Source organism: Hyperoodon ampullatus (genome assembly GCF_949752795.1).
Source record: "Hyperoodon ampullatus genome assembly, chromosome: X".
NCBI lineage: Eukaryota > Metazoa > Chordata > Mammalia > Artiodactyla > Ziphiidae > Hyperoodon > Hyperoodon ampullatus.
The window spans coordinates 42,487,781-42,499,624 of NC_136913.1; the positions used below are offsets into that span (position 1 = coordinate 42,487,781).

Sequence of the window (11,844 nt, forward strand, 5' to 3'; positions counted from 1 at the left end):
AAAAATATTCCCTTTTCCCCAGTGACTATAGTCACCCTGATAAATGGCCATAGGTTCCTTTGGGAAGGGACTAAGTTATGTATTTTATGTTTGCTACAATGTTGTAGGGTTCTTCCTATGAGGGACATGGGTACCTCTCTAGACAATTGGTTCCAGATCTAAAATTTAGCTCAGGTCTGGGAACTCAGCAAGGGACTCTCACTTTTTAATGAAGCATTTGCCCTCAGACTCCTCTCTTTGAATCTTGCCTTTTTTTTCTTCTTCTTCTTTTTTCGCCATACCACCTAGCTTGCAGGATCTTAGTTCTCCGACCAGGGATCGAACTCGAGCCCCCTGCAATGGAAGTGCGGAGTCCAGTGGTTAGTCCCTGGTTAGGCCAGGGAATTCCCAAATCTTGCCTTTTTCTGATTGTAATATTAAACAGCAATTCTGTTGGCGCCCATCAGTCTTACTCCTAGGGATGCCAGGCTCATCACAGACTCATTACAGCCAAGGAAAGAATTAATGAGCTTGAGAGAAAGTGTTTAGGCTTATACCATTCAATATGATGTTGGCGTTTTATAGATGCCCTTTAACAGATTGAGGAAGTTCCTTTCTATTCCTAGTTTATTAAGGGTTTTTTTTTTATCATGAACATATATTAATTTTGCCACATTATTTTCCTGTAACCATTGAGATGATAATATGTTTTTGCCTTTATTCTGTTAATATATTTAATTAAATTGAATTCTGAATGTTAACCTTGCATTCATTTTCAAGTATTATTGGATTCCATTTGCTAAATATTTTGTTAAGGGTTTGTACATCAATATTCATGAGGTTTATTGGTCTGTACTTTTCTTTCCCTTTAATTTCTTGGTCAGGTGTCAGGGTAATGCTGGTCTAAAAAACTTGCTGGGAATTATTTCCTCCTTATTTTTCTAAAGGGTTTGTATAGGATTGATATTATATCATTATAAATATTGGAGGACAATCTCCATGAGACCATTCTCACTTGCCTGGTAGAGCTGAAGGTCACTAGCAAAGATTTTTTGTCCATCCCAACTCCAGTAAACCAGGTAGGATAATTTCCCTGAGGTTAAAGACTCTGCATTTCAGACTTTGAGGGCCCACAGTATGCCAAGTAAAGAGGAAACATCACCCCTCCATCTGCTTGTCTTCTGATGAACATGCAAATGCCCAAGAGATGGGGAAAGTCCCAACAGCTTCCAGAAAGGAGAGGGAGGAGGAAGGAGACAAGGCTGGGCACGTCTCCCTAGCCACCCAGATGCTGGAAGGTGGAGATGGGATCTACAGAACAGCAGTGGCTGCCTCTGTCTGAACCCCAAGAACAAGGGGCTGCAGAGGGCCAGAAGGTGGGGCATCATGTGGATATCACAGCAGCTTGTTCCATCAGACCCAAATTGTGTCCCCAAGTCTGGGGTTTCTGAGAAGAACTCCTGGGCGTGCCCCCGAGGCCAAGCTCTCCCTGACCCACCAGGTCCCCTTGCCCTGGCCCAACTGGCCTGGCATGGGCTCACCTGGACACCTCCGTGTTGGACTTTCTCCAGCTGCCATCCTGGCCTCCTCTTCTTGTCCCAACCTGAAGATCCCACCTGGTTGGGCCATGAGGAATCCTGCTAAGGGGAAATGACAGAGGACTTTGTTATTGACACATGAGGCATTCCGGAACCGAGGCCCATCCTCGCAGGGCAGAGATGGTCTGGCCTCGGTGACTGCCCCGTGAGCCCAGCTAGCGGGCCCTCGGTGCAGGGTGCAAACGCCATTATGAATTCTTGACCGTGAGCCTGAGGCCCGATTCATTCAGGGCCCAGATGCCCCTGAGCTGCAGCAGCCGAGAGAGAGGGAGCCATGGGGGGTGCGTTCCAGTCACCCTGTGAAGGGTCCCTCACCCACGGAGACCAGGTGGCTGTAGTTCTCCAGCACGACATCCCTGCAGAGGTTCTTCTGAGTGGTGTCCAGCTGCTGCCACTCCTCCAGGGTGAAGTCCACAAACACGTCCCTGAAGGTCAAGGTTCCCTGCAATAGCACACTCCTCCTTAGCCCAGTGATTGGCTTGCGGACGGAGACAGTATGTTACATCAAGTGCCCACTCTGTGCCCATCCTATGTCCTTCACACGTAGAAAGATTTCAGTCCTCCCCACCACCCAGGAGAACCCTGACAGATGAGGACAGGAAGGCTCACAGAGTGTGAGGTCACCTGCCCAGGGTCACACAGGTAGGAATTAAGGATTAAAGTCCATTCAGTCGGGTTTCCACACGCACTTTTTAGACACTGCATTGCCTTTCTCTACGTCATTGTTCTTATGCTGTTCACCATCCACAATTTGACATAGTATAGTATATAGGGTGTTTATGTAACTAAAATTATTTTAAACTCTATGGGGAAAGAGATCGAGTGTTAGAAATATTTTACCCTGGAAATTCATTCTTCCAACACATATTTATTGACTGGAGACCAAGCTGATAAGTTCTAAGGATGTAAAGGTTAATAAAAACAAACACCTCCTGAATTGAAGGAGCTACATACAGTCTAGTAGAGGGAGAAAAACAACACTTACAAACTCATACATGAAAGGGTGGGAGGAAAGGAAGGAGGCAATGGCAGAGGTAGGGTTGGGAACCCAGAAGAGGGAGAAGTCAGTTCTGCTTAGGGCTGACAGAGAAGGCTTTGAAGGGGCTGTAGATCTAGAACAAACAGTTCGAAACACAGCTACTCAATCATGACCAACAGTGCTGATTATCCAATCAATCATGAGTCAAAGAACAGGACTATATCTGGCCTGGTCAGCACATTGAGGTAAAAAAGGAAAGGTCTGTACTTGATCTTATCACCACCAAATAAGAATTTACTTCTCTAAGTGCCTGGATTCCTATCAGCAATAATCCACCTATTTACATTCTGGATCCCATCCTGTCCCACCCACACTTGGTGGCCTTAAATTCAAGGAGACATTTTGCACCCACAAGGCCCCCATGGGCCATATGTGGCACCAGTTTACTCAGCTTTGCAGAGGGAGACAGGACACAGTGGGCCAAAGGGCAGTGGCGCCAGCAAGAGGAGTTCTTAGTACAATCCAGTAGCTCAACCTGCCCCTGCCCGCCTGAGGTGCCCGGGAACAGGGCCACACTGGCAAGTGCAGGCAGTATCTGGCTTAGAAGCCGGAAGCTGCTCCATGTACCAGTATCTCTTGTAACAGGCCCCTGAGCACATCTTCCAAGGTCCTGGCAAAGGACATGCCCAGTTATGAGAGTTACACTGGACTGAGGAAAACCCAAATTGGTGGCTTCCTATTAGCTATTTTCAGTTATTCACAATCCTCCCAGTCCAGGTGCAGTTTGTTTACCAATCAAGAGTCATTGTGGCTTTTACATCCGGGAAGCTTCGAGTTTAGGTAAAGGAAGCTGAACTAATTGTTCCAGTGGATGATGGAAAACGTAACAAGATATCAAGAAATCCAAAGCGATATGAGTGAAGTCTTATTTAGCATCCTGCAGTACACTGCCAAACGTGATCTTAAATCTCAAGTGTGGTATTTAAATGGAGAAAAAATGAGTGCTTCCTTGCTATATAAATAAAATGCTTGATTTGTACAGATTAAAAAGAAAAGAGTCATTTTGATCCTAAGTAACAACGCCTGGTAATACAGCTGTCATTCCACCATTATTGGGTTTCCAGGGACACAAAGCTAAAACCAGTTTAACTCAAGGCCAGATTTCTCTAATGAGGAGGAAGAATTTTATTCATGCTATACTTAGTGTTGTGCTTCAGTAATGACAATGAAGAAAGTTAAAAACCACTAACAGATCCTACATACACAGGGTCAGAATTTGGTTCAGAATGAAAGTATCTCAAATCGCTGTAGAAAAGAAGTCATTAGCAAAATCTGGCTAGGTATTTATGCAGGGAAAAAGCATACCATGAAGCTGCATTAGCTATCTCACTCCGAACTCCAAAATAAATTACAGATATGTCAGAGATTTAAATGTGTGCAGGATGACCATAAAATTACTAGTTGAAAGTTTTTATAATTCTAGAGTGGCGAAAGTCTTTCTAAGCCATCCCCAAATTCAGAAGACATAAAGCTAAAGACTGGCAAACTTGATTACCTAGACATTAGAAATTTCTAAATAGCAGAAAGAAAATAATTTTTTAAATTCTCAAACATCAGTATCAAAGTGGTAAAAATATTTGTAAGCTACATAACAATGATCTAATTTCCTTTATACACTAAAATTCTAACAAATCTTTAAGAAAGGGACCACAACCTAATACAGTATAACTGGAGGAATGTGAAATAAATTTATAATAGTATACCATTTATCACCCTTCAGATTCTTTTTCTTATTGAGATATAATTAACATATAACATTGTGTAAGTTTAAGATGTACAATGTGTTGATTTGATAAATTTATATTTTGCAATATGATTACCACCAGTCCAGTAGCATTAGCTAACACCTCTATCATGTCACACAATTATCATTTCTTTTTTGTAGTGAGAACAATTAAGATCTAGTCTCTCGGCAACTTTGAAGTTTATAATACAGTACTGTTGACTATAATCACTATGCTGGGCATTAGATCTCCAGGACTTATTTATACCCTTCAGCTTCTTAAACATTAAACAGGTTGATAATACCTACTGCAGTCAAGTGTGTAGAAAAACACCAAAGAAGTTATTTATTGCCTTCAGGGGGAGGGGGTGGAGCAACAGGTTAATATACATCAAAATGTATGTTGCAAATACTCTTTAATGCAGCAGTGCCCTTTCTAGGATTGTTACCCTAGACATTTTGATGTCAGTTAAGAAAAGACAATTCAATAGAATAGACAAAAGATTCATAGCAACAAAAATATAAGCATAAACATACAAATAGATTATAAACCTCATTAAAGTTCAAATACATGCTAATTAAACAGTAAGATACTGTCTTTTACCTATAAGGTTTGTAAACATTCAAAAGATAGAGAAGAGCCACTGTTCACGAGTGGCTCACTGTTCATGAGCCACTGTTCCTCATATAGGAACATGAGTACTCTCATAGAAGGCTGGTTGACAGGCAGTTTGGCAGTACCTATTACATTTTTTTCTCATATTTTAACCAGGACTCTATCCTACTGAAATATTTATATGGCCATAAGGATGGTCAAGGCAGCATTATTTGTATTAGCAAAAAATAAGGGGAGATGATCCTCAATGTCCTGTGTTCCTGGGAATCTAATAATGGTGGCATGACAGCTATATCACCAGGCAACATTGCTTCTGATAAGAATGAACCCTGGGGCTTCCCTGGTGGCGCAGTGGTTGAGAGTCCGCCTGCCGATGCAGGGGACACGGGTTCGTGCCCCGGTGCAGGAGGATCCCACATGCCGCGGAGCGGCTGGGCCCGTGAGCCATGGCCACTGGGCCTGTGCGTCCGGAGCCTGTGCTCCGTAACGGGAGAGGCCGCGGCAGTGAGAGGCCCGCATACCGCAAAAAAAAAAAAAAAAAAAAGAATGAACCCTGATAGTCAACAAGCTGCATCTGGACTGGTGGATGACAGAGTCGTTAAATAAATTGTTACAGCTATACTCTAAAACAGCCATTATAAAAATTGGCTGACATGAAAGGATATCTGATATATTTTTGTTAAATGAAAAAAAGCAGAGTATGCATAGTAGGAGCATATTTTCATTAAAAACAACCCATGCAAAAATTTTGGGTTTTTTTGTACACACACACACACACACACACACACACACACACTTCTACCTGGAAGGCAAACAGTTAGTAGAAGGGCCAAGACTGGTTTCATTTGTTGGAATGCAACAGAAAAGGAGGAATAAAAATGAGCCATAAGGAAAAGGTAAACATCTTCCCTTATGGCGTCACCCCCCCTTTTTTTTTGGATTGCCTGTACTATCTTTCTATTTTTCTATCACATTTTTGGTCTTTTTTGTATCATCAGTTTGCATTTTCTGTATATAAATCCTCTGTGTATCATATGCACCACCTTTCAGCCTCAAATGTCTTTTGACTGTACAGATTTTAACATTTTAATGCAGTCTAATCTGACAGTCTTTCTCTGTATGGTTTCTGGGTTTTGTATTTCATTAAAAATATTTCTTGCATTGAGCAAGGTTACAGAAATATCCTCTTAAATTTTCACCTAGTTTCTCAAATATATATGTAGTTCTTTAATCAATCTGGCATTTTACTTTCATATGATGTAGAAGGGTCTAGCTTTGTTTCCATCCAGATGGAAACTCAGTTGTGCCACCATCATTCATTAACCGCTCCTTTTCCCATAACTGAAATGACATTTTTATAATCTTGACTCACAAAAGCCTTTTGAAGCAATACATGAAATCTGGAAGCCACTAAAGATTGTGAAATTAGACCACATTTTAAAAATTTAAGTGTCTACTCTCCAAGATACGTAAACCCAGTCAAATGAGAAACCATGAAAAAATATTTACAACATACATTATAGAGGTCTAATTTACTTATTACGTTAACATAAAGAGCTAGCAATCAGCAATCAAAGTAATTCCACACCCAAGAGAAAAATGGGCAAACAACTTAGAATAATCATCTGAAAGGAAAAAGTGCAAATGGCATTTAAAAATATGAACAGACACTCAATTCAAGAAATGCAAATTAAAATGCACCACTCTTTTTTCCCCTCACAATGGCAAAAATCACTGTGATTGCCTGTTTATGGGAAAAGGCATCATACTGCTGCTAGGAGTACAAACTGCTACATGCTATTTGGAGGGCAATTTGACAGTCTTAAATCAAAATTCAAAATGTGTGTAGCCACTGACCTAGAAATGTCACTTCTAGAAAGACATACTCACATGCATACAACTGGAATGTACATGGATATTCACTGCTATGTTGTTTATGGTAGCAAAAGCCTAGAAATATCCTAAATATACATCACTAGGAGAAAGGTAAATAATAAATGGCATTTCCATCCAGTAGAATATCAAGTGGCTATTTTTGTAAATAAGGTAGACCACTGGTGTGAAACCTTGTGTAATTTTGTCCGCCAGGAGACATTTGGCAAATGTCAGGAGACATTTGTCAAAACTGGGGGAGTGAGTGCTACTGGCATCTAGCGGATAGAGGCCAGGGATGCTGCTATACATGCTAAAATGCACAGGACCATCCCAAACAACAAAGAATAATCTGGCCCCAAATGGCGAGAGTGCCACAGTTCAGAATCCCTGGGATAAGCTATGTACAACTACAATGGTATGATCATTAAGACAAGGACCAGAATGTGCTTTAATTTGCAAAAAAAAATTTTTTAAGAGATTCATATATCTAGATAGAGATGCATACATTATCTCTGGAAGAATGTATGAAACACTGAAGAAGGAGACATGGGGACAGAGTGAGAGGGAGAATTATTTTTTACCTTTTCTTGAACAAAGCTTTTGCTTGAAATTTTTACCCTGTGCATGCATTACTTTAAAATATGTGTAATTCAATGTATTACCGTTCTATGCAGAATATTTTAAAATTTGGGGCATTCATATTCTTAAGCAAAGCTGGTCTATAATTTTCTTTTTTGTAGTATCTTCATCAAATTTAAGTGGCTTCATAAAATGAATTAGGTGCATTTTCATCTTACATTTAAATTTGTACTCCCAAATCCTTCATAATCACTACTTTCATTAATTTTCAAAGACCAGATAATTTCTGTGATCCAATTTTCCAGGCTTTTATTCAGCAATCTGATTTCCATGTGAACCCTCCACAACACGTATGCTACTGAGCTTATAGATACATAGAAAGCTGTTCATGAGGCACTGTTTATAATAGTAAAAAAATGAATAAAAACCTCAATATCTACGAATAGAGCAATAGTTACATGATACATCCATACCACGAAATACGAACTGAAATAATCTTTATGTATTGATGAGAAACAACACCCAGGATATAATCATGTGGGGAAAGCAAGATGGGTATGGGAATGTGATAGCATTTGTGGAAAAACATGTTACACATACGTCTATTTTCACTTAATTACACTGATGTAAATGCATCTACAGCGCCTTATCACCAAAATGTTAAAAGTGGGCATCTCTGAGGAAGAATGACTTACTGGGGGGAGAAGAAATACGGATGATTGGGCGACTATTTTTATATGCATTTTAAAACATTAAGCATCGATTTACTTTCATTATTTTCCCTAATTAAAAAGAAAAATGTGAACTGGAAGAAAGGTAAGTCTATGTATGTAAACAATCTTCTCTGAGAAGGAAAAGAGGAAAAGATGAAGTGCAGTCCCAAAAGGGAAGTAGTTGAGAGGTATCTTTCATTCTAACCTCCCCCTTTTTTTTTTTTTTGCTGGGGAAGAGAAGGATTGGAGAAAACTGAGGTGGATGGCAGGTTGAACAGAAAACAGCCAGAGCCGAGGGGACTAATAGATTTTTCAAGGCTGCAATGTAATTTCCTAATTGCTGCCTCAAATTCACTGGAAACAAAGTAGGGGGTAAATTAGGAACTCACCTGGGACATGGCCATCTGGCTCTGCCCTGACAAAGGATGGAGATCTACGAAGGCAGAATTAGGAGGGTCGCGATCAGTGCACACAGCCATAAGACCACCATCACCAGCTTAATACCAATCACTCTTGCCCCACAGTGGGGATGATCTGGACACGTGGCCTGGTAGCTCCAGCCTGTTCCCCTGGGACACGGCTAAGATCCTGTGGGTTTCCCACGTGAATTTATTTTCTCTTCCTGGACAGATTTATGACTTGTGATTAAAGACATCTCCTCGGAAGCCATTAACAACCTGACATCTCCTTTCTCTCAGGAATTCTGTGCCTGGAAATTTATCATAAAAAGGCAATCATAAATAAGCACAGGCTACAAGGATGTTAACTGTAGGTGTTTCCACCACTCAACAATTTGGAAGCAACTAAACCTCCAGCAAAGGGGACTCAGATCAAAACTTAGACACACAACATGGGAAATACCACGTGGGCTTTAAAAATGCAATGCAATCCTGTTCTCATTTCTTAACATATTTAAAAGTAGGTTACCAGAAAGCAAGTGCAGTGCGATCTCCTTTGTTAAGCAATATGTATTTATTGAGGAAGAGCAGTCCAGAAGAGCATTTATGAAAACGTTGACACTGCTTACCTTCCAGTGGTGATTTTTTCATTTTTCACAATATCATTTACTAGTAAAATAAAAAGGAGAAATGATTACAAGTCACCTATTATCACACTGAGCCCTGGAGGTGATAGACCCTGAGCAAAGTCTGGAGGACAGGGACAGCTTGCTGTGGTTTGGAGGAAGGAGACAAACCAGAGCTGAGCGCAGGGCAGAAGGGAGGGGCGAGGAGGGAGGAAAGGAGTGGGGTAGAGGGAGGTTAAGGGCCAGGCATTGGTCAGTTCCACATGGAGCCGGAAACCACTGACCTTGGGCCAGGCTCCTTCCGCCCTTCAGTGGGCTACCACCACCCTGTTCCCGCCCCAATACTTCCTTATTTCCCATTATGTCCATTTGATCACCATGCTCTTCCTTATTTGATCGCCATGCTCTTCCTTATTTGGCCGTGTTCAAAACGCAGTTTCAGCAAGGAGCTTTTGTTAACCATTGCTACTGTAGCAATCCCTGCCTTAGGATCAGGACAGCAGGGTTCAGCAAGATGCAGCTTGATGAGTCACTTCCCAGACCCAGTTACTAGCATCAAAATGAGAGGCAGCAGAGCTAGGTGATGGCCTACCTAGAGACCACGCTGAAAGGTCACAGACACACAGAATCCAAAGACGCCTCTTTGGTCATCTAGTCAGGGTACAGGAGAGTGAACATTTCTGCTACAGGTAAGTGGGTTGTTTATACAATTGGACTGACTCAAATGCAAAAATAGCGCAGGGGACTTCCCTGGCCGTCCAGTGGGTAAGACTCTGTGCTTCCACCGCAGGGGGGGCGGTTTCGATCCCTGGTTGGGGAACTAAGATCCCGCATGCCGCGTGGGGCGGCCAAAAACAGAAAACAAACAAACAGAACAAAAATAGCCCATGGCACAAGAGGGAAGTATATGGTGTGTGCACAAATGTGTCAGGAGTGGAGAAAGTCCCGTGAGGCAGGGGGTCAATCTTTGCAGCCTGATCCTGCCTTTGCAGGCACTACAGCAGGACAGCGTCCCTCCATCCGTCTGCAACTTTCATCCCTCTCCTCCGATAGGGGTTCAACTGACCACCATCACACAGCTCTTGATGGTGGCTAGAAGTTGAGTCACCGAGGTAGCCTGGCTCTCTCTCAGCTGAAAGGAGGGACAGAGGGCACTGCAGGTCCAGTTCTTCTAGGACCTGCTATCCTGTGAGCCCCTTCCCTCTAACCAGAGCATATGGGTCTGTCCTGTGAGCCTTCCCCCTCTGCCCCTGGGGTCTGGGCTGGCGCTCCTCTTCCAACTCCCCTCAGAGGAGCTATTTTATTTCTAAGGAGGCAGGACCCAAGGATTCAAAGACAAAGGTATCATCTTTGCTGGGACCATCACTTCAGGACCATGTCTCTGCCTCTGACCCGAGGAGCTCACCTCCTTCTCAGGCCTCAGACTGGGTCTTCTGTAGTCTAACTAAGGAAGCCCATGGCAGATCAGCTGGTATCTGAAGCTGCTGAGCCGTGGGCTCAGTTATGAACCCTGACCCTGGAAAGGCAACAGCCACACAGGCGATGCAATTAGCAACCTCCATGATGGAGCGAAGTTGAGGAAAACCCCAAAGTTTTCCTTGCCACCAGAAGGCACAGTGCCTCACTCTAGTTTTAAGCATTGACATTCAGTAAGAGCTCAATTATCGCCCGATAAGGCCTGGGCTCTGGAACGAAACTGGCCGCCTGCTCTGCTGCTTTCATGCGTTTCTTAAGAGGTCAGGGCCTACTGTGTGCCTGTTCTACTGTTCTACGGGTTCTACTGTTCTACATGAACAAAACTTCAGAGTTCCCCCATCTTGCGGAGCCATACTCTTAGCAGGGGAGAGACAGACAGTGAGCCAGCAAAGTGATACATTTAGGGTGAGTTTGTCGGGAAGGCATAAGCGTTATGCCGAAAAAACGGAAAAAGAAAAAGGATCCCTCCACTTTACTGTGTGACTTTGGTTAGGTTTCCCAGCCTTTCTGTTCTTGCTTTCTCTCCGTAAAACAAAGAGCATCGTAGGACCTACTCACAGGGCTACTGTGAAACACAGGGGTGCCCGGTATTTACTAGGCACTGAGTAAACGGTGGATGAATGAATCAAGCAATGAACCAATCACTCGCTGACTCCCGTAGCCCCGCCCCCTCCCCTCACCACCGCGGCCCTGTCGCTCAACACCCCAGGGGCGCGACCTCATTGCCCAAGGGCCCTCCGACCTCCCCATCCAGCCCATCCCCAACTCCGCCTCCCTTTACTCCACCGCCAGGGACCCTAGGTCGCAGGGCAGATAACAACCGCAAGCATCAACTCGCACAGCCCTCAGGGTGAGCAGGGAACTTCCGCTCGCCGTCGCCCCGGGAGCCCGAGCGCTGTGCACGCGCAGGAGCGGGCTTTGGGGGCGGGGGACGACACAGCCAATGGGCAACACGGCGCCTTTCGGGGACAAAGGATTCTGACGTCGTTCCCTCTGAGGTTAGATGGAGCGACGAGAGCGTGCCAGCATTTTCCGCGACGAATCGTCCGAGAGGCTGGGGAGGCGTCTCGGGCGGCGGGAAGCGAGCGGGCTCCGCGCGGACTGTCATGGCGATCCGAGTCCGTCGCCTCAGAGGCCGAGGCCCGCTGTCCCAGTCCGTTCTCCCGCGCGGCCGGGCCTCCTTGTTGCTGTGCTCCCTGGGGAGTTCCCGCCCCTCCATCTT

General features: G+C 43.8%; 1 protein-coding gene across 2 annotated transcripts; it reads right to left on the reverse strand.

Moving 5' to 3' along the window:
* Nucleotides 1–97: 97 nt before the first annotated feature.
* Nucleotides 98–8,630, reverse strand: LOC307068969 (KRAB domain-containing protein 4-like). Of its 2 annotated transcripts, none has more exons than XM_079727106.1 (4): nucleotides 8,512–8,630; nucleotides 1,893–2,019; nucleotides 1,521–1,616; nucleotides 98–333 (listed from the first exon to the last, which is right to left on the reverse strand). In XM_079727106.1, the coding sequence occupies exons 1-4, from the start codon at nucleotides 8,599–8,601 to the stop codon at nucleotides 224–226; spliced, it is 423 nt and encodes a 140-aa protein (XP_079583232.1). In that variant the 5' UTR covers nucleotides 8,602–8,630; the 3' UTR covers nucleotides 98–223. The 2 variants fall into 2 exon arrangements, with proteins under 2 accessions (XP_079583232.1, XP_079583231.1); XM_079727105.1 differs by having other exon boundaries at nucleotides 1,521–1,619.
* Between the last annotated feature and the right edge of the window lie 3,214 nt (nucleotides 8,631–11,844).